This window comes from Pelophylax lessonae (genome assembly GCF_965119305.1).
Source record: "Pelophylax lessonae genome assembly, chromosome: 3".
Taxonomy (NCBI): domain Eukaryota; kingdom Metazoa; phylum Chordata; class Amphibia; order Anura; family Ranidae; genus Pelophylax; species Pelophylax lessonae.
Genome location: NC_138770.1, coordinates 56,662,809 through 56,685,606, shown reverse-complemented (window position 1 = coordinate 56,685,606; position 22,798 = coordinate 56,662,809). Strand labels below are relative to the sequence as shown.

At 43.2% G+C, this 22,798-nt stretch overlaps 1 protein-coding gene across 5 annotated transcripts in view; it reads left to right on the top strand.

The window, feature by feature from the left end:
• NCOA1 (nuclear receptor coactivator 1) overlaps positions 1-22,139 on the top strand; it is a 755,746-nt gene extending 733,607 nt beyond the window's left edge. For 4 of the 5 annotated variants that reach the window (XM_082251137.1, XM_082251140.1, XM_082251136.1 and 1 more), the window contains 7 exons: positions 4,602-4,922; positions 5,061-5,162; positions 6,181-6,595; positions 8,907-9,081; positions 9,616-9,799; positions 12,504-12,581; positions 20,372-22,139. In XM_082251137.1, the coding sequence (XP_082107263.1) occupies positions 4,602-4,922; positions 5,061-5,162; positions 6,181-6,595; positions 8,907-9,081; positions 9,616-9,799; positions 12,504-12,581; positions 20,372-20,542 (1,446 nt within the window). In that variant the 3' untranslated portion in view covers positions 20,543-22,139. The remainder of the gene's footprint in view (positions 1-4,601; positions 4,923-5,060; positions 5,163-6,180; positions 6,596-8,906; positions 9,082-9,615; positions 9,800-12,503; positions 12,582-20,371) is intronic. The other variant, XM_082251139.1, reaches the window with a different exon arrangement.
• Positions 22,140-22,798: the final 659 nt, after the last annotated feature.

Here is a 22,798-nt window from a genome sequence, read left to right as displayed (position 1 = left end):
TCATTTTTCGGCAAGCTCCCGGCAAGGAAAGCTGGACCTTCAGAGCGCATGCGCGGCTCGCGTGAGCGGCTGCATGCACTGCCGGTTTAGGGGATATTAATTGTACCTACAGGTAAGCCTTATTATAGGCTGACCTGTAGTTAAAAGTGGAAAAAAGCGGTATACTACCGCTTTAACCACTTAAGCCCCGGAAGATTTTACCCCCTTCCTGACCAGGGGGTATTTTGCGATTCGGCACTGCGTGAGTTTAACGGACAATTGCGCGGCCGTGCGACGCTGTACCTAAACGAATTTGGCGTCCTTTTTTTCCCACAAACAGAGCTTTCTTTTGGTGGTATTTGATCACCTGTGCGATTTTTTGATCATGCGCTATAAACAAAAAAAGAGCGTCAATTTTGCAAAAATAACAATATTTTTCACATTTTTTTATATGAAATTCCCCAAAAAAAAAAGTAAAAATCAAAATTTTTTAACATTTTTGGCCAATTTGTTTTCTGCTACCTATGTTTGGTAAAAAAAAATCGCAAAAAGCGTATTTTGATTGGTTTGCGCAAAAGTTATCGCGTTTACTAACAAAGGGAAAGATTTTTGTCATTTTTGTTGTTTTTTTTTTTAACGCGTAACGGCGATCTGCGATTTTTTTTTGCGGTACTGCGACATTGCGGCGGACAGATCGGACCCTTGACTGACATTTTTGACACTTTTGGGGCTGCCAGTGACATTACTGCAGTAATCAGTGCTATACATATGCACTGTTACTGCAAAATTACACTGGTAGTGAAGGGGCTAACTTTATTTGAGAGGGAGGGGCTGTGTGTGTCCCTAGAGGCCTGATTCCGTCTGTGATTGGCTGTCTGTTGAGCTGTAGAAACAGTGATCAACGGTTCTACATAGTAGAACCGTGTGATCACAGTTTCTACACAGGGGAGAATGACAGGCGGCTTGTTTACACAAGCCGCCTGACTTTCTCCCTCTGCAGCGGCAATCGCAGAGTGACCGGCGGACATCGGGTCCGCCGGTCACACGCCCGGGGGGGGTCCGTGACCACGCGGGAGCGCGCCTCCGGCGGCGCGCGCTCGCTCCCTAGACCCTCACAGGCTAGCGACGTAGACCTACGTCACTTTGCCTGTGAGGGGCTGACTGCCGACGTAGATAGTCGTTAGGCAGTCGGCAAGTGGTTAAGATGTCTTTTATGTGGATACCATCAACCAAAACACCTCATTCTAATATGTTGTTGCATATTTTGTAATTTCAAAATTGGAAACCTTTCCTGCATTCAATTAAATCATGCCTAACGATCATGCCAGCAGGGTACCTAATTTTCTAGGGTGACAACACTTACCCATTTCAGCTGTGGGGTTGTCACCCTTCCCTGTGTGCTCTCTGGTTTCACTGTAGTCAATGCAATAATTTTGCTGCTGGAACATACACGAAGCCACATAAGGTTCAAACAAGAGTCTACAGGCTTTGCACAATGCAGCAGGAGAAAGCATGAAAGCCAGAGGCGTAACTAGAACCTTCAGGGCCCCAGTGCAAGAAACCATGAAGGGCCCCCCGGACCCCTGGCCTGGGCCCTTCCCTTCAAGCCTGGGGCTCTTACCACTGATCCTGGGGCCCTTTACTCTTGTTGCGGGGCCCTTCCACAAGAGTGGGCTCCCTTCCTGCCATCTTGGGGCCTCCCCACGGTGGTGGAATGCCAGGACCCGGCTGCAAGTGTGCGATCCTAGAAGTTCACCCACTGGTGTCCGTAGTTTTTATTTTTTGGTATTTTAATTGTATTATTTTTTTATCATTTTATTTTATTTTTGTCACTGACTATGACTCTGTCCATTTAGAAAAGGATGAAGCTGGTAAATTACATATTTCCTGACCCCTTCCTGGTTTTCTATTATGACACATCCCCTTCAGCAGCCGGCAGGAGAGGGGAGGGAGCACAGTGGGGGGGGGGGGGACTGGGGGACCAGAGACAGCAGAACACAAGTGAACTGGATAGGAGGAGTGGCGGGGGCAGCATACAGAGGAACCAATCTCCTCCATTTTCCTCCTGCAGCTACAGGAGGAGAAAGAAGGACAGTGATTTCTCTACATGCTGCCCCCGCCACTCCCCCTCCTATCCAGGTGTACAGGGGTGCCGCACAGGCCCCCTGGAGCATTGGGCCCGGTTGCAATTGCAACCCCTGTAGTTACGCCCCTGATGAAAGCATTAATTACAGTGTTCCAAAAAGTTTTCCAATATGAAATTTTACAGGCAACCGCACAGCTATCTTGCCTATTCAGCAAAGCAGTTCAATGACTAAAGGTGACCTTCTTCTGAAAAGTCTGATCAGTTGTGGTTTTGCCAAATTTTTTTAAAATTGAAGACAGTATGGTAGGACCGAAGTCAGCTGAGGAGAGGCAGAAGAGGTGGCTGTCTTAAATACTTCAGCAGGAAGTGGGCACAAAAAGGGTACAATTTGGCCTTGGTTGGTAAAGGGCTCTGTGGGACTTTGTGGCCCTGACAGTCTAGCTAAGGAAGGGTTTCTCAACACGGGTTCCATGGAACCCTAGGATTCCTCCAGAGCTTGCTAGCAGTACCTTGAGCAATGAGCAATTTCTGGATCTCAGATAAGTTCCCACTGACACCATTGATCTTCTTAGCTATTTGTAAGGGAGTAATTCTTCTCAATGACCACACGTGTAAGGAGCATTCTTCCCACTGACCATCACACTAACGTATCATGAGTTGTAGATATAGTCATTCGTAACAGGGGTTTCCTGAGACCAGAAAGTTATTTCCAGGGTTCCTCTGTGTTGAAAAGATAGAGAGAGGCTGAACTAAGCTTTCTCAGTCAGCAACAGAAGCAAAGGCAGACGCAGCCTGGGCCATTTGGGAAACCAAACTGGCAAAAATAACACTAAAAGTTGGCTCAAACCAAACTCCGAATTTTAGGATCACCTCTAATAAAGACCAACAAGGATAGCCAAAGTGCAGTAACCCAGAACAACTTAACACAAATTATATGTATGCCAACTCCAGAAAAAGTGAAATGTGTTTGGTTTTTATGGGTCACCACAATTTGTACATAATTAGATGTTTTTGTACTGGCTTACTGAATGTAATTTTTGACCCCGGCTGTTTAATAAGGATAGTCTAGCAGCCTTTAAACAACCTTTTTACCCCAGAGGAACCCTTGAAATAATTTTCAGGTCTCAAAGAACCCCTCCAAAAACCAATTCATTGAGTAAAATGCCCTTTACATTGGTGGCCAGTGGGAAAATGTCCCATTACATTGGTGGGCAGTTTGAAAAATAACCCTTACATTGGTCGCGGTTAATTTTGACGTCAAATTTCGATTTAGTCATAGTCTTTTGACTAGTCATTTTGGTTTAAGTAGTATTTTAGTCATTTAAAATCTCCAGTACATTTTAGTCTACTAAAATCTAATGGGTTTAGTTAAATTGAAATGCATTATTTAAGCATTTCTCTAGAATTGCCCAAAAAAATGATCTAATAACATGTTAATATATATGGTAATAATTGTTTGAACATGCACTACATACACAGAATTACAACTTTAAAATATAAAAAAAAATAATCTGTGAACTGGCTGTAATGGCTTTGCATATATTACCTGAATAGATTAACAACATTAAATATTAGGGGCAAAAAAAGCCTTTTTCTTATTTTATTCTTCTTTAAGAAGCTTAGTAGATGCCCCCTACTTATTCTTATGTAGTAATGCAAAAGTGCAATACAGGTTTAAACTTTAATATGCTACTATTATAAGCTGGGGATGGAATTGTGTTGCCGAGTTAGAAAAGGCCAGCAGAGCAGTGTTAATTTTGACGTCAAATTTCGATTTTGTTTTAGTCGTATTTTAGTCATCTGAATTGTTTTAGTTTTAGTCGTATTTTAGTCGACTAAAATCTCCAGTACCAGTGTTAATTTTGTCGTCGAAAACATTATCGTCAATTAAATTAACACTGGTGGCCAGTGGGAAAAATGCCCCTTTCTTTGGTGACCAGCGGAAAAAAGGTCCTTACATTGGTGGCCAGTTGAAAGTTGTCCCTTTTACAGCAGTGTTCGTAATACCCCCCCCCCCCCCCCCACCACCACCACCACAACCACCACCACCTTACAGACAGCTAAAAATATCTAAAAATATCATTGGCGTCCTTCAGCTGGCTTTGCCAAGTGTTGGTGGCCCCAAAACTGTGCAAGTACTATCAAATGGGAGATCAGTCATCCACAGTTCAAGGACACTCTCATCTGGAGGAACAGTAGTTGAGAATGGCTGGTCTATGATAATTAAGAGTGGTAATGGATGAACAAGCTCTTGATTTAGAGGTGACGTTTTCTGCTTGCCGCTTTGAAGGTGATGGCAGTGCACACAAGGTACTTTGATCCTTACCTTTGCTCTATAGTAGAGGTATTTGGAAGAGCTCCCTGACCTACCATCACATAGGAATCCAAAGCAAAATTTGAACTCAGAAACAGTCTTTCAGTAAATTAGAACTAATGAGTCTATGGCAGCTCTAAAATGTAGAGATTTAGTGGTTGTTGACTACCAGAGAATCATATACTTACATTGATGTATGTTTCTCTTATCATTTCCACCCAGGGAGGTGGTTTGGATGTGGTCACTGACAGGTTTCAACAGCAGTCTCCTATGGCCCCGATCCTCATGGACCAGAAGTCAGGTCTCTATCCTCAACCTTACCCAACTGCCTCACCCAACCCGGGCCTCCCCGGACACTTCTCCAACATGGTCAGACAGAAGAATACGTATGGGCCTGTACCAGTCCAGGTGCCACCCCCACCACAGAGAGGGTCCTATCCCAACGCCATGAACATGCAGCCCCGACAGGCCATGGCTCGTCCTGGAACAGCATCCAATCAACTCCGACTACAGCTCCAGCAGAGGTTACAGGGTCAGCAACAGGTAATGTGTCACATTTAGCATGTATATGGCCTAATTATACTCAGAGAAGCCCCTTTTTTTCAGCATATGTATCCTGTGTTGACAGCTCTAAGTACTGTACTTGCTGATGTGTTCTTGTTTTATTGAATAACATTTCAGATTCTTCACCAGAACCGGCAGGCCATCCTTAGCCAGTTTGGCGTTGGGAACGCTGTGCAGATGGGGATGAGGCCAGCCATGCAACAAGCCATCAATTCTCAGGTAAGACAACAGATCCAAGAAATGTCTTTGATTTCTGACTGGTCTCTGTAAATTATTATTGCAGGTTGCTCTTGTCTTGTTTTTGGTTAGGGGTAGCTGGTGTTTTCCTTCTGCCTTTGGGGGGGGGTTATCAGCGAATGAACTCACAATATTTTGCATTAATATTCATAAGCTGCTCATGGCCAGAACTTCAGCAAAGTAATATGGTAAAGATGGAGATTGTGCTGCACCCAAGCTCGAAATTGAGTCACCTTCAGAAAGGCAGGGTGCTAGATGTCAGAATGGGTTCGTCCTCTACCCAACAAGCCACACAAATCCAGATAAGAAGGGAGCCGGCGGCACTCGGGTAAAGGCTTTAAATGCCGACAGTCTATGAATTATTATTGCAGGTTGCTCTTGTCTTGTTTGTGGTTAAGAGTAGCCGGTGTTTCCCTTCTGCCTTTGGGGGGGGGGGGGGTTATCAGCTAATGAACTCACAATATTTTGCATTAATATTCATAAGCTGCTCGCGGCCAGAACTCCAGCAAAGTAATATGGTAAAGACGGAGATTGTGCTGCACCCAAGCTCGAAATTGTGTCACCTTCAGAAAGGCAGGGAGCTAGATGTCAGAATGGGTTCGTCCTCTACCCAACGAGCCACACAAATCCAGATAAGAAGGGAGCCGGCGGCAATCGGGTAAAGGCTTTAAATGCCGACGGTCTTTATGAATAAAAAAAAATAGAACAGAGTGTTCTATCTAGGAGCTCCTCCCTTTATGGGTTTCACTCACAACTTGGGCTTAATTCTAGTGGTAACCCTACAGTTAAGCCCAGGTTGTGGGTGAAGTGCATAAGCATTGAGGTCCAAACAGAAGCGCTTTGTTTGGATCAATTAAGGTTCTCAGTGTTTTAATTATTTACGAAGTTCCGCCAGCCTTCTTCTTTTATAGAGTATCATATAGCGTATGTCAGAGGGAACTAGTGGGTAGTTATAGCAGGAAAAAAAAATGTCTAATCTTGTCCACCTTGGTCTTCACAGCCCCCGTTGAACGCTCAGATGCTGGCCCAACGCCAGCGTGAACTGTACAGCCAGCAGCACCGACAACAGCAACTCATTCAGCAGAGAGCCATGCTAATGAGGCAGCAGAACTTCAGCAACAACCTTCCCCCTGGGGGAGGTATGCCTGTCAACATGGTGGCTTCCAGGCTCCCGCAAGGCCCTCCTCAGCAGTTCCCTTACCCCCACAGTTATGGTACAAACCCTGTCAACCCTCCCCAATCCACCAGCCCCTTCTCGCCTCTGGCCACGACCCCCGAGGCGACGCTGCCCAACCGCACAGGGGCTGGCAGAGGCGGTATGGTGAACAGAGGCATGATGGGAAGCGTCGGAGGGCAGTTCGGCTCTGGGATCAATACGCAGATGCAGCAGAATGTCTTTCAGTACTCAGCAGCAGGTATGAGCACAATACCATAACCACACCTTAACATCATATAAAGAACACTTCCTTCCTACCAACTTTTTATTTTTGTCCTCACTTGGCATAGCAATGAGTCCTATCCAAAATGTAAGACATAGGACAACTCCGGGTGCAAGTAGTGGTCAATCATCATTGTCTACAACGGCCATTATTATTACATTTTGTGTGTTGAACTGCACCAGGGGCACAATCAAGAGCATCTTGAAGCCCTGATGCAGCTGTGAAAAGGGACAAAACGTGTTGGGTTATTGGGGGGGGGGGAACAAATTTAGCTAGAAAGAGATACTAAGGAGGCCAGAATATTTATGAAAACAGCAAGTAATAGAAACTAAATACACACAAGCTAAAGAGATAAAATGATAAGAACTCTATTAAAAAAGGAGATAAGCTTAAAGAATAATAAGATAATACAATTATATTAAATAAAATAATACAAAAAAATAAATAAACAAATATTAATATGGAGATTTCAGAGGAAAAGGTAAAATTTAGGGGACCCGATGGTATCACTTCTTAGAATTGAGGATGCTAACAAATTAGACAACAACAATGAAAATGATTTTAAAATCTTTCATTTTATGGCAAATAAAAGTGAAACACTCTGATGGGATAGGCTTGCAAATTAGTCATGTATTTCATATTTATTACGCTAAATAATACATTTTTGAATGACTGCTTACCGAGTAATGACTTTGTAAAGGTACAAAGACCTCTCCAGATGAAAGTTATAGAGGCTAATTAAGTAACAGAAAAACATTTTTATTACTAATACTCTATCAACAAGGAAAAAGGTGCCCTCATAGATGAATAAGGACCTACAGTATGTGGACTTTAGACGTGTTGATGGCATCAATTTTAAACTTTTCTGAGATAAATCAGAATTCATTGACTGGAGCATTTGACTTGTGATTGACCTTTATCTGATCTTTTGCCTTCCTTCTGATCTGCAGTTGGCCGTCTCCTAAATTTACAGTTGACCGCCTCCTGAACCTCAGTTGACCTTCTTCTGATCTGCAGTTGACCTTCTTCTGATCTGCAGTTGACCTTCTTCTGATCTGCAGTTGACCTTCTTCTGATCTGCAGTTGGCCTTCTTCTGATCTGCAGTTGGCCTTCTTCTGATCTGCAGTTGACCTTCTTCTGATCTGCAGTTGACCTTCTTCTGATCTGCAGTTGACCTTCTTCTGATCTGCAGTTGACCTTCTGATCTGCAGTTGGCCTTCTTCTGATCTGCAGTTGGCCTTCTTCTGATCTGCAGTTGGCCGTCTCCTAAATTTACAGTTGACCGCCTCCTGAACCTCAGTTGACCTTCTTCTGATCTGCAGTTGACCTTCTTCTGATCTGCAGTTGACCTTCTTCTGATCTGCAGTTGGCCTTCTTCAGATCTGCAGTTAACCTCCTCTTGGTCTACAGTTGGCCTTTTTCAGATCTGCAGTTGAGCTTCTTCTGATCTCCATTTGGCATCTTCAGATCTTCAGTTGATGGCCTTCTGATTTTCAGCTGAATGGCCTCCTTCTGATTTCCAGTTGGTCTCCTTCAGACCTGCTGTTGACCTTCTTCTAAACTCCAGTTGGCTTCCTTTTGATCTGCACTTGGCCTCCTTCAGATATGTACTTGACGTCTTTCTGACCTGCATTTGAAATGCTTTAAGCTGACTGTAGGCCTTATTTTTATGTTTCTGTCTACCTCTTTACCTTTATATAACGCTTTTAATAAAAAACTAACACAAATACTTTAAGCAGCATTTGCATACTTACCAACAGTATGGTTCTGGATCCCAGGACACTGTTGACCCCCTCACAATCTGCATTTCGTCTACCCATTTCTCTGGAGTGGGCACACCCAAATCACACCTATTTTCTGTGTTGGCCCCACCCAGACCCCTACTTTAAATATGCAGGACCACCCATCATCTCCAATTTGGCTTTACCCAAACCTCACCTCTGCATGCACAGCAACCTAAATAAAGTTAATGCTGTGATCCCAGGGGCACATCTTCGGCTGAACCAAGATATAAGTAACTGCTATACCTATTATTTATCAAGAACTTGCAGAAAAATGTAGATTTGAGTTTGAGCAACACAACAGGAATATCAAGCAGCTGAAATCCATCCCATAGGCGTTATGAAAGGCCTATGAAATTTGACTGTATCCTATCGTGGCAAAATGAAATGTATTGCACAGAGTGTTTAATTTTTTATTGTTAAACTTTCTATTGTACTGAACTTCCTAAGTGATGAGTTGATATTGTTGCAGCAAAATAACAGTCTGACTGTTGTCACTCCGCAGGAATCAACCAGCAAGGGGATCCCACTTTTGCTCCATCTCTTAGCCCCACCAGCCCTCTGATGTCCCCTCGCATCACGCCATCTCAGAGCCCAATGCTCCAGCAGACGCCATCCACGCCGGGGTATCAGTCGCCTGACCTGAAGAACTGGCAGCAAAGCACGATGGGAAACTCCAGGTGAGAGTCAGGCGCCAAGTGTCCTGTAATAAAGACCGATCGCTGAAGTTCTCTTTCCTTGTGCCGTGGGACTGGTTTCTACCCCTTCCTGTCGTTTTCTGGAGTTGGTTGGGACCCTCTCAAAGTTCTGCTCTTTGCACAAGCTATGTACAGTGCAATGCAATATCTGGGTTTGCAAAGGCATTAGGTGCTCACAAAGTGGATTTATATCCTTTTTGGCTATTAGGAAATATATTTAAACAAAAGTGTTTTAATGCCCGGAGGTCAGCTTTAATTTGTTATAATAAGTGCAGCCTTACTCGACTTGATAGCTAAGCTCCGCCATCTGTTGGCATCTGAGGCACGCTCATTGGATACTTGAATGGAATTAGGCAAGGCTAAGCCATGAAGTCAGTGAAAATTAGGCTCCAGTGACAAACTGAAACTAACCTTACTGTAATTGCATTGTTTTCTCATGTGTAACTTGGTGAAATTAACTTAAATCAGACTTGTTTGCCGGTGTAACCTGAAGATACTTCTTTTTTACATACACAGCGTTTTTGGCCAGGTGGGACAGAACCAGTCGGCTCAAGGCCAGCAGGGAATGTACAATAACATGAGCATCACCGTGTCCATGGGAGGAGCCAACAATGGGGTGCAGAATGTAAACCAGATGACGGGGCAGGTGCAGATGGGCTCCCTTCCCATGCAGAGCATGAACAATATGTGTACGGAACAGGTATGTCACCTAGACACTAGAGGTTGCTGCTGGGTTTACATTACCCATGTGCCCAGGGCCTCAATAGTGTTATTTGTTATATACAGAATATTTCCTGTATTTATATGCTGAAAGTATTAAGTACCACTTCAGAGTACATTAGTTTGGCATAAGCCATATAGGCAAAGGTTTGTGGACACCTGACCACTGGATATCCCATTCCAAAACCAATGCGACCTCCATCCTCCCCCAATCCCTTGTGAATATATCAGTCTCCATTCTTCTAGCAAGGCTTGGATGCAATCTGCAATCTTGTGCAGTCACTTAGCCAGTCATGCACAAACAATTAGCAATGATGGCTCACCCGTCATGCACAATAACTTATGAAGAATTGGTCATCATCTTTGTACAAAAACAGAAAGGATGGGTCACCATTCTTGTACAATACCTTTGGAAGGCTGGGCCACCAATCTTTTTGTACAGTAGCCTAGTAAGGATGGGTCACTAGTCCTGTACAATACTTTAGTAAAGATTGAGTCACCAGTCTTATGCAATAACTTAGGGATGATGGGTCACCAGTCTTGTACAATAACCTAGGAAGGATGGGTGACCAGTGTTGTATAGCCATTTTTTGAAGGATGGGTCACCAGTCATCTTGTCTAATGACTTAGAAAGGATTGGTCAGTAGTCGTGTATAGTAACTTAGGGATGATGGATCACCAGTCTTGTACAATAACCTAGGAAGGATGGGTCACCAGTGTTGTATAGCCATTTTTGAAGGATGTTGTCACCAGTCATGTTGTCTAATTACTTAGAAAGGATTGGTCAGTAGTCTTGTACAGTAACTTAGGGATGATGGATCACCAGTCCTGTACAATCTCTTGGGAAGGATGGATGACCAGGACCATGATGGGTGGAGGCAGAGTATATTTTCCTGAAGAGATGCGTTTTCTGGGATTGCCTAAAGGCAAACAGAATAGATGGCTGTATAGGTTGAGGTGAAGAACCTAGGAAGAATGGCTGATCCGTCTTGGACAATAAATTAGAAAGGATGAATCACCAGTCTTGTATAATCACTCTTGTACAATAATTTAGTAAGGATGGGTCAGTATTATTGTAAAATAACATAGATAGGATGGGTCTCCAGTCTTTTACAATTACTTAGGAAGGACGGGGTCACTAGTATTGTTTAATCACTTATGAAGACTGGGCCACCAGTTTTCTTGTGCAATAACTTAGTAAGTAGTCTTGTACAATAACTTAGTAGGGATTGAATCACCAATTGGGTCACCAATTTCGTACAATAACTTAGGAAGATAGGGTCACTAGAGTTGTATAATCACTCTTGTACAATAATTTAGTAAAGACGGGTCACTATTATTGTAAAATAACATAGATAGGATGGGTCTCCAGTCTTGTACAATAACTTAAGAAGGACGGGGTCACTAGTATTGTTTAATCACTTATGAAGACTGGGCCACCAGTTTTCTTGTGCAATGACTTAGTAAGTAGTCTTGTACAATAACTTAGTAGGGATTGAATCACCAATTGGGTCACCAATTTTGTACAATAACTTAGGAAGATAGGGTCACCAGAGTTGTATAATCACTCTTGTACAATAACTTAGTAAGGATGGGTAACCAGTCTTGTACAATAATGTAGGAAGGATGGGTCAGCAGCAGTCTAGTTCAACTATTTAGAAAGGATGGGTTACCAGTATTGTGTAATCACTTATGAAGGATGGGTCACCAGTCTTCTTATACAATACCTTAGTAAGGATTGGTCACGGGTCTTTACATATAACGTAGGAAGGATGGGTCACCAGTGGTGTGCAAGGATAAGTGACCAGTCTTCTTGTTCAATAAATTAATAGTAGGGATGGGTCACATGTCTTGTACAATAACTTAGGGATGATGGATCACCAGTCTTGTACAATCACTTAGAAAGGATGGACAACCGCCCATGTATAATAACTTAGGAAGAATGGGTCACTAGTCTTATACAATAACTTTAGACTGATAGGTCATCAGTTTTGTATAAAAACATATGAAGAAGGAGTCACTAGTCTTATAAATAATTTGAGAAGAATGGGTCACCATTCTTGTACAATCACTTAGGAAGGATGGGTCCCCAGTCCGATACGACAACTTCAAAAGGAAAAGTCGCTAGTCTTGTATAATCACCAAGAAATGATGACTAACCAGTCTTGTACAATAACTTAGGATGGGTAGGTTGTCAGCCTTGTACAGTTATTTAAGCAGGATGGATGACCAGTCTTCTACAATAACTTAAGAAGAATGGGTCACCAGGATTGAGGTCAGAGCTCTGTGAACACTTGAGTTCCTCCACACCAAACTGGTCAAACCACGTCTTTATGGAGATGGCTTTGTACACAGTCATGCTGGAACAGAAACAAATCTTCCCTATACTGTTATTATGAGGTCTAAAATGTCTTTGTATACTGTAACATACAGTAACTGGAAACACCTGCACTCGATATTTTGAAGGGGTGCCCACATATGTTTGATCCTATGGTAGCGGTTATGGTCAGGTGTTCCCAATCTTTTAGCCATACTGGGAACTCTAAGGTCATTTCAATCAAAGGCCAAACTTCCATCAGTAAATTAAGAAACTTTAAGTACCAGCGTGCCCGTGTATTCAACAAACACTGGCCCATTAGGTGGTCCTGGTTGCTTATAGACTTATTTTGCCATCTTTATTACAGCAGGTGAATGATCCATCTCTTAGAACAAGCGGACTGTACTCAACAGACCTGCTCAAGGCGGAGCCAGATACAGGACAGGTATGTGTTTTAAGGGATAAGTGAGCATTTAACACACCTTTGCGGCAGTATATACCCAGGAAAATCAAGGAAATTTAAAATTTTTTTTCTCTTTCTTCTGCTGTCCCCCAAGAGCTGAAATTCTCAAAGGTTCTGCCAATTCACCTATCCTTACTTTCACTTGAGAAAAGCCTCCCAGCATCCCTTGACCATTGGTTTACACCTATGCATTTTTTTAGTGCGTTTTTCAGAAACGCACTACAGTCCATTTAACATAGTTTCCTATGGATCTAGTTCATATCTGTGTGTTTTGAGCTGATGCGTATTTTTGAAAAGGGTCAGGGACTTTTTTTCTCGCAGCAAGTTGTGTTTTGCATGTAATAGACTTCAATGGACTCGCACCAAAAATGCAAGTGTTGTGTTTTTGATGCGTTTTGCGCTTTTTGCCAATAGGAATGTATGAGAGTTCTGTTCATGTATTGTGACTTTAATGTGACTTTGTTGCGACTTTACACTTTCTGGCACTCAAGTAGTATCAAAGTGGCATTGAAGTAGTGCAGAAACCTTTATGTGTCCAAAGTCATATGTTAGGGTTAAGCTTAAATGTTAGGGTTAAGGGCTAGTGTTGGGGTAAATGTTAGGGCTAGGGTTAAGGGCTAGGTTGAGGGTTAAATTTTAGGGTTTGAGATAGTTAGGGTTAGACTTAGGGTTAGGATTAGCAGTAATTGTTAAGGTTATAAGTAATTGTTAGGGTTTGAATGCTAACCCTAGCCCTTAACACTAACCCTAGCCTTTAACCCTATCCCTAGCCCTTAACCCTAACCCCAACATGCGAATTTGGACACAAAGGTTACTGCATTACTTTGATGCAACTTTTATGCTATTTTGATGCTACTTGAATGCCAGAGAGTGTAAATCAAAGTCGCATCACAGCCTGACTACATGAAATGGGCTGTCATTCCATTCTATTGGCAACAATCCCCCCCCCCCCTTGCAAAATGCATCAAAAACACGTGTTTAGAAAAACGCAAAATGCTCCATAAAAACGTATTGACGGAAACCTGCAAAGATGTGAACCTGGCTTTAAGATTCACAGCCTCCTTTTATTCAATCTGTCCATATAGGGCAAAGTTACAGGTCCTCTTGCTAGCCTATATCCACTGATACTAACCACTGTAATGCTCCCCCTCCATTCTGTTCATCTGTTGATACCCTTTGAAAATACCCAGGCTTTCTGAGTATGGGGGAGCACATAGCTCTCTCCCCTTACCCCCAGAATGCGGTACCCAGGTCTGAGTAAATTATTCCTGGACGAGAAGGCCTGGCTCACAGTGTCAAAGGTGTTCTCTTGGGTTGAGGTCAGGACTCTGTGCAGGCCAGTCAAGTTCCTCCACCCCAAACTCATTCATCCATGTCGTTATGGACCTTGCTTTGTGCACTGGCCCAAATCATTTGGTGGAGGGGGGATTATAGTGTGGGGTTGTTTTTCAGGGGTGTTGGGCTTGGCCTCTTAGTTCCAGTGAAGGGAACTCTTAAGGCATCAGCATACCAAGACATTTTGGAAAATGTCATGCTCCCAACTTTGTAGGAACAGTTTGGGGATGGCCCTTTCCTGTTCCAACATGGCTGCGCGCTAGTGCACAAAACAAGGTCCATAAAGACATGGATGAGTGAGTTTGGGGTGGAGGAACTTGACTGTCCTGCACAGAGCCCTGACCTCAACCCAATAGAACACCTTTGGGTTGAATTAGAGCGGAGACTCTGAACCAGACCTTCTCGTTCAACATCAGTGCCTGACCTCATAAACGCGCTTCTGGAAGAATGATCAAACATTCCCATAGACACACTCCTAAACCTTGTGGACAGCCTTCCCAGAAGAGTTGAAGCTGTTATGGCTGCAAAGGGTGGGCCAACTCAATATTGAATCCTACGGACTAAGACGGGGATGCCATTAAAGTTCATGTGCGTGTAAAGGCAGGCGCCCCAATACTTTTGACAGTATAGTGTATATAGTGTAAACCCCAAGCTGGATAGTAATCTGCTAAGACTGCTGCACCTTCATCAACTCAAAATGTGGGATAAAAACCAATCAAGAAGGAAGAAAGAAAGAAAAGTGCGCTGTCTTATAATGAACCCCCCCAAAAAAAAAAAAAAAAAATGATGATATTATACAAATTAAACTCTTTTTTGTATATTTCATGTGCTAATAAATTATAACTTTTAATATAACCTGTTTGATATTCATATTCTATTGTTCCTACAAAGTCCCACCCTAGGGGAACCACAATTTTTTGTATTCCATTATGGGATGTGGCACATTTCTTAGAGGACCTCAACGGGAGCATACATAGATGATATTATACAGTATATTGTTCATATAGTGAATAGTCATTATTAACCACTTAAGCCCCGGAAGATTTTACCCCCTTCCTGACCAGGGGGTTTTTTTGCGATTTTTTACTGCGTGACTTTAACGGACAATTGCGCGGTCGTGCGATGCTGTACCTAAACAAATTTCACGTCCTTTTTTTCCCACAAACAGAGCTTTCTTTTGGTGGTATTTGATCACCTGTGTGATTTTTTGATCATGCGCTATAAACAAAAAAAATCGTAAATTTTGCAAAAATAACAATATTTTTCACTTTTTTTTATATGAAATTCCCCCCATAAAAAATGTAAAAATCAAAATTTTTTAACATTTTCGGCCAATTTGTTTTATGCTACATATGTTTGGTAAAAAAAATCGCAAAAAGCGTATTTTGATTGGTTTGCGTGTTAAGTGTGTCCTAGGGGCGTGATTCTAACTGTAGTGGGACATGGCTACTAGTGTAAAAACAAAGATCAACGGTTCTACATAGTAGAACTGTCTGATCTCCATTTTTACACAGGGGAGAATGACAGGCGGCTTGTTTACATAAGCCGCTCTGCCTTTCTCCCGCTCTACCGACGATCGTAGTGTGACCGGCGGACATCGGGTCCGCCGGTCACACGCCCGCACTCCTCCATGAACGAGCCGAAGCGGGCGCGCGCCTCGGCGGGCGCGGGCCCGCCCGCTATTGGCTCAAAACCCAGTGACAGGCGAGTGACGTAGATCTACGTCACTCTGCCTGGCCGGGGCTGACTGCCGCAGTAAATATACTGTGCGCAGTCAGCAACCGGTTAATATAGAAACAAAATATTCATCTCCTAGTGTGCAAAAAAAAAAAAAAAAGCAAAACAAATCATCAGTGAAAGTGAAATAAAAACGTTCAAATAAATGTGCAAATAATCATTTCAAAATTATAAAAAATAAAATAAACCATAATCTCATAGTGCTCCCACGTGTTGAAAATTAAAAATTCATAAACTCATAACACAGTTCAAATAAGCTAAAAGTTCATATAAAAAGTTTGCAGATAAAGTCTCTATGGTGCTCTTCTCCAAAGGCCAAGGGCTTAAATCACACAAAGTTCTTCAGTCCTCTAAAGTGCTTCTTAAGTAACCTAGCTTCTTACCAGATCTCCAAATTATAAGAGATCATTGTGGCTTTGGGTTTACCATATCCTTAAGTCAATAATTTCTCCACCGAATGATGCCCGTCTCGGTTACTCCATAAACAGCAATCAACATCCGTGTCCCCACACCATGGAATCGAATTTCTTGGAACCACCTCGATCTCTCTCAGGCAACAATGGGGTATTATGCACAAAAAAGAAGGCTCCTTATCTTATTCATCCTAACGGGGGCCAAACCAACCATCGCCAGTACATGGAAGCAACCATTTGTTTCCTTTACTAGAGCAAAGAGGAAAATCTCCTGGATTATGGTCCAAGAGAAGATGGTCAGCAAGCTGTTAGACTCCACAAAGAAATTCAAGGTGATTTGGGAACCATGGGCAACGTATATGGACATACCCTTCATCCCATAGAACCCTCAGCTTATATCTTAAGGTTGCATTGCTCCACTCTGGTCTCTGGTTTCTCTTCTCTGGACTTCATGTCTGCCCTCCTTTTTCTTACTCCTCTCTTCTTTCTCCATGGTTTGTCCCTCTCCTCTTTTATTCCTGGGTCTCTCTTTTTCCTTTTATTTTTCTGTTTAATTTATAAATAGGACTATTGGTTGGTCTTAGTTTGGGGCCCAACCCCGTTGCGGATCAGTTTGGGCTTGGCACTCTGTGTCCCTTGGGTCCCGGGTTACGACTCGCAAGGGGTTTAGGACTTCCTGACACTTTGCTCCTCAACAGACATTACTCCTTTGGAAAAACACTTGAGGGTTCAAGGTTTACACTTTAAGCGCCTTTTTAGGCCTCTAAAGCCCCGTACACAGGCAACGATTATCGGCTGACCGATCGTCCGTCTTTTGTCCAGAGTGGTGTTTTGTTGGTTGGAATGTGCCTAGACTGCACACACATTTTCTCGCCCGACAAAATTCTACTTCAGAAGTGATGTCATGTGTTGGTTTGCTTTCTTTGTGTTCTTTCTTCTCTGAGCATGCCCAGACTTGCTCATTAGATTTTTCCCTGTCGAAATCTGTACTGAATGCACGAAAATCGGCCGTGTTTTGACGGCAGACAAAAATTTTATAGCCTGCACACCAGATTTTTTTCGGTCGAAAAGTCGGAGTCGGTTGTCGGAAGCATCATACTAACAAGCCGAAAATCGGCAGATCGGTCGTCGGACGAAAATTCCCTGCCGATTTTCCACTCGTGTGTACGAGGCTTTAGGCTCTGATTGGGTTTTTCCTTTTTTTTTGTTGTTTTAATCCATTGGTACATTATTATCGTTCCCATTCTTTACCACTTTTTTGCTATTTGAGTTTGAACCCTTAGATTTTATGTAATGTCGGGGTGCTCACAATTATTTTCATTAGATGCAACGACTTATCTACACTTATCACTTTGCTTATGTCAATAAAAACACATGGAAAGAAAAGAAGAAGGCTCATTGCGCAATAACATATTAACAAATTATTTATTAAAAAAAAATATATTGCCCATTAGCCTGGCTGCGGGACACTTCGACTCCAACTGACACGTTTCCCTGTAATAGGCGTCTTCTGGGATTGGAGCTATAACTTAGTAAATATGGGTCACTACTCTTGTACGTCTTTTTTTTTTATCAGACAGGATTGGATTGGAGGTAGTCACCGGTCCATAGAGCTGAATGGAGGGTCCGATCTGGTCAGCCTGAAAAACTGACAAGCGGACCTGATTGGACCCTTCATTTAAAAGGGGCCTTAGAGCCTACATGTTTTAGGAGGGTCCAAGAGGTCCCTCATTAAAGGCTTTGCAGTTTGTTGTAGCTTTGATGAAGGGGGGCCCCTTTGAACCCCTTAAAGCATGTTCTCTTATCCAATACTGAGACCAATAAATTTTATGTGGATTAAAAAAAAAAGCATGGCTCCTCCTTTCTGCAAACACTTAAAGCGGAGTTCCGGGCAGAAAATCATGCCTTTACATTTTATGGCATCCGCTTCCCTATCCTTCCATGAGCCAGAATTTTATATTCCCGGGGTTTTTTTTTTTTTTAACTTACCTTTTTACAGAGGATAATATACTCCCCTTTACATCCACTTCCTCCTTCCTCGGCCGCGGCCCGCGCCGTCATTTCCTGTCCCGCAATACGTCCTGGGAGCTCTTACTCGTCGGTCCCAGGATGCAATTGGCAGTGACGTAGGCGGCCGGCCGCTCCTCTCATCGCGTCATTTCCAAACAGGAACTAACGCGATGATAGGCATCCCTATACTATGCCGATCGCATAGTACTGGGCATGCGCGAGATTTCGCGCTGGATTCACCGGCCTCCGCCCACTACAACCAGGAAGCAGGGCACACATTTCCCCACAGCGGACTCGGCGAAGCAGCACAAAGATGCCGGCGCTCTGCAGAAATTTTAAAAAGTAAGATTTTATGCTTGCAAAAATATTATTCCACTGTATAAAACAGGATTAGCGGATATATAGAGGTCGGAGGGTGACTGTTGGGGGGACATAAAAAAAAAAAAAAGATTCTGTGGCCGGAACTCCGCTTTAAAGACCCAAGACCTGGAACTGATTCATTGCATACTGATTTTGCATCAGTGACCTAAGATGAAGGACTTAAGCCCCATTGCTTGAACCTTCAAAAAAAGTCAGCCATAGCAACCCTTCCATTTTGGAGTACGAAGGCTGTCTTGCCTATGTTCAATCCTTGCATCTACCTAGGAGGACAAAGTAGGAAGAGATCATTGTTCCTCCTTCAGGAACAGACTTTTCTTTTTGACTAAAGATGAATGTCTAAGGCTAATGGCCCAGGACAAAGCATGTCTTGTCTTCATCGATTTATTTCTGGCCCTTAGTTCTCATTCAGGGAAAGTGTCAATCCTTGCATCTACCTAGCAGGACAGAGTAGAATTAGATTACATGGTGTGGGTGGGGACACGAATGTTAATTGGTGTTTATGGAGTAACCAAGACCGGCATCATTCGGTGGTGATATTATTGACTGAAGCCACAATGATCTCTTATGATTTGGTAATCATTTCGATCTGGTAAGAGGCTTTATTACTTTTGACAGTTAAGTGTATATCTGATGAATTGTTTTGCATTTGTTTTGTTTTTATTTTTTGCACACTAAGAGATTAATATTTCGTTTCTATATTACTAATAATTATTCACTGTATAAACAATATATTATAATGTCATTTTTTTTTTGGGGGGGGGGGCTTCATTATGAGGTAGCGCACTTTTCTTTCTTATTTATACATAGGAGTCCATTGCCAACCTGCTTCTGAAAAGGGTGGCTTCTCGTCTGTGCAAATACAACAAATGAAAGCCCTGAGGAAACTCAAGACCTCCTTACTTGTTCTGGGTCAGGGACCCATAGTTTGGAAACCATCAGCATGGCAGCCAGCCAACTTTAATTTTAGAAAGAAGAGGTCAACTGTTATACCCTACATATTTCTCTTATGACAGGTTTCCTATGAATGGATTGGCTCGAGTTGACCTTCAACAAAAGGACGATTAAACATTTTTATCAAAGGCGTGTTATTTTGCAGTTATTATTACTATTATTATGCAGGAGCTTTTCACAGAACTTTAGGGGGAAGACAGTACAGGTATAATACAAATCAAGGCAAGAGAGTCAGGTAGACCAGTGGTCCTCAACTCCGGTCCTCAGGGTCCACTAACAGGCCAGATTTTAAGTATTACCTTGGGGAGATGCAGACTAGAGTACTGCAATCACTGAGCAGCAAATTATATCACCTGGGATGTATTTCAGTTATCTTGCAAATCTGGCCTGTTAGTGGGCCCTGTAGGCCAGGGTTGAGGACCACTGAGGTAGACCATGCTTTCAAGAGCTTACAATCTAAAAGGTAGGTTCAAATAATACCAAGGTAGTAACTATGAAAGATGAGTTGATGGAGAAAGTAAAGGTTCAGTTGTTGGGTGGAGGATTTATGTGAATGGATGAGTTTTATGGGTTTGTTGGAAGACGTACAGTATATGGCCGGACAGGTTGGAGTAAGGACCCTTTTCAACCATTTTATTGGTTGAACTAGATGGACTTGTGTCTTTTTTCAACCTGACTATGTAACTATGTAAGGAGTTCCAGATGATGTGAGAGTTTCTAAAGAAGACCTGGGGGTGAGCATGGGAAGAGATAACAAGCAAGCTAGAGAGCAGGAGGTCTTTGGGGGAGCGAAGATGACATTTTTGGTGATTCTTTGAGACTTTATTGGTGATGTAGCTTGGAGCAGAGTTATTGATGGCTTTGTATGTTTTTATTGCACTTTATTGTTTTTTTGGGGTGAGAGGAAGCCAGATCTTCTAATTTCAGCCTGTTTTTTCCCACCAGCAGGTCCAGCAAGTACAAGTGTTTGCCGATGTCCAGTGTACAGTGAACCTCGTGGGTGGGGACCCATACCTGAACCAACCAGGACCCATGTCCTCTCAGAAGAACACACCTGGACCCACCAACCCCCAGGCTCAACAGAAGAGCCTCTTACAACAACTGCTCACTGAATGACAGCTTTGACCAGACCTTGTTCAAGCAAGGGAGATGCAACCCGTAACACAGACAAGCTATAGAAATATATATGCAACATATATATGTTCTATATTTTTGCAGAGATCTTTGATATCTCAAACTGCAGCCATCCTTTTTTTTTCTTGGGTTGGAAAAACTGCCAGGCAAAGACGCTTTTGCTAAGTGTAAAAAAAATTAAAAAAGGAGAGCGGAGGAAAAGGAAAATCGATACGTTTTGCCGCAGTTTTTTTTTTTTTTCCTATCCCCATTAGCCCCCTTGCCCTCTTTTTTGAAGAGCGCTTGATCAGCATTGGACGTATGGAGAAAGCTGCAGGGCTGGACAATCGGACCGACGGTCCCCTTTCGAGCCAAATGACAGATGATACTTATTTTTGTACACAGTCGCTGTGATGACACTGAAAGGAAAAACGGGCGTTTTTGCGCGCCTGGAGAGAATGTCGCAGAATGTCAGTTTCAGCTGGTTCTGTCACTGATGTGGAACCCGAAAGGAGAGGAGAGAGAAGGGTTCTGGGTAACTTACGGGTGGCGGGGATTGTGGGGGATGAACGAGAGAAAGAGAGAGAGAAGTATATATATCTTATACCGAGGTAAAGCGCATCGTTGTTGCAGCTGAAGTGCATTTGTAGAGCTACTACTGGCTTGTATGTACAATCATGTCTTTTCTAAGTGAGAGGCCTGCTTTGCGCACCTTTTTAGGGCCTGTTTTTTTAACCCTCTTTGCTGCTGGAGCAGCAAACGTGGCAGCCCGCTATCTTTTCCTGAGGTTTGACAAAGTTTCTTGAAACCACACAAAATTTTGCAAAATTATGGAGTTAAAAACCTGAAAGAGAATTTTTTGCTTATCTTGCCATCAGTTGTATTCAGGAGGTCAGTAAGAATGACCAAGGACAGCCTCAAAAGTGCTGTAAACCCCCCCTTCACCTCTTGTTATATATGCTATTACTCAGATAACGAACAGACAAGTAACCTGTGTAACAACGGTCTTTGCCGCATTACCTCTGCAAAGTCAACAGAAGTCAACTATACCAAGGCAGAGGTAGGCCAAAGCCTACGGTAAGAGTATGACCGTGAAACCTACACAGCATCTCTTTTTTTATGGGGAATGGCCATCTTTCGTAACCTACATCACGCCTTTCATCCATTTTTTCCTCATATCTTTGGTTTGTTTAGTTCTGTTTCGGTGTTCAGTCAAAGGAGGGGAAGGAAATTTACGTAAAATGGTAAGGAACGCTTGTGGTCTTTTTTGGTTTTGGAGCGTCTGAGAACAAGGCCTGACCTTGATTCCGAGGCATGTTTCTTATTTGCGGAATCGTTAAATAATTCACAGCTAATGAAATAGCAACCAAAAAAAAAATACATACCGATGTCTCCCATTAAGGGCAACCTGTCTACATGGAAGTTGCAGTTGTCACTGTTGTCTGATGACTCATTAGAGAAATGAGCTGGTGAAGCGTTGAACCCTGGCGTATGTTGGTATATCAGTTGGGTAGTAGGCAGCTTTCTAGCACACATGGGCCAAGGTTTGGCCCTTTGGGTAGCATCTCAGGATTTGTAGAAGGTAGATTGTCAGGCTATATTTGTACACAGAGAAAGAGATGGAACTTCACAGCCAACCGTGTGAAACATGTCTACCATCCATTTTGCTGTACCTTGCATCCTTGTTCAATAAAGCCTTTCATCGTGAGCTATTGCCTGGTGTGCGACCATTTCTCTTGTATCCAGGCTATATTTTTAGCCCAGATAAAGGTTGTTGGCAGGGGCAGACTGGCATCTTTCGGCCCAGGGGGCAAGTACAAACCAGAGGCCCATGGTGCAGCAACTCGGCCCCTCCCACTCTTCCCATCCTCCTCCCGACCCCTATTCTAGCCTGAAGCCCTGCTCCAGGTACTCTCTGGTTGAATCCGGGTTACCAACCTGGCCAGTAGGGGGCTGTTGGGGGGAGCTGGGACAGCTCGGTTAGGGCTGGCCCGGAGAGGAGAGTCTCCAGTGGGGCATGGAACTGGCCTCTGCTCAGATACAGTTTACACCATCCATGCTGTGGGGGGGGGGAGAACTGCGCTCTGTCCTTGTCTTCATCCCACTCTCAGTAGGTCAGTGGCGGGGACTTTTTACTTCTCTTCACCAGGAATCCTTTAGGCATGTCTAAGGCAGAAGTGTTGCAGCCTTTTTACAGGACATCAGAGCGGCCCAGGAGGCAATTGCCCCCCTGCCCCCTGGCCCAGTCCTCCCTTGGTG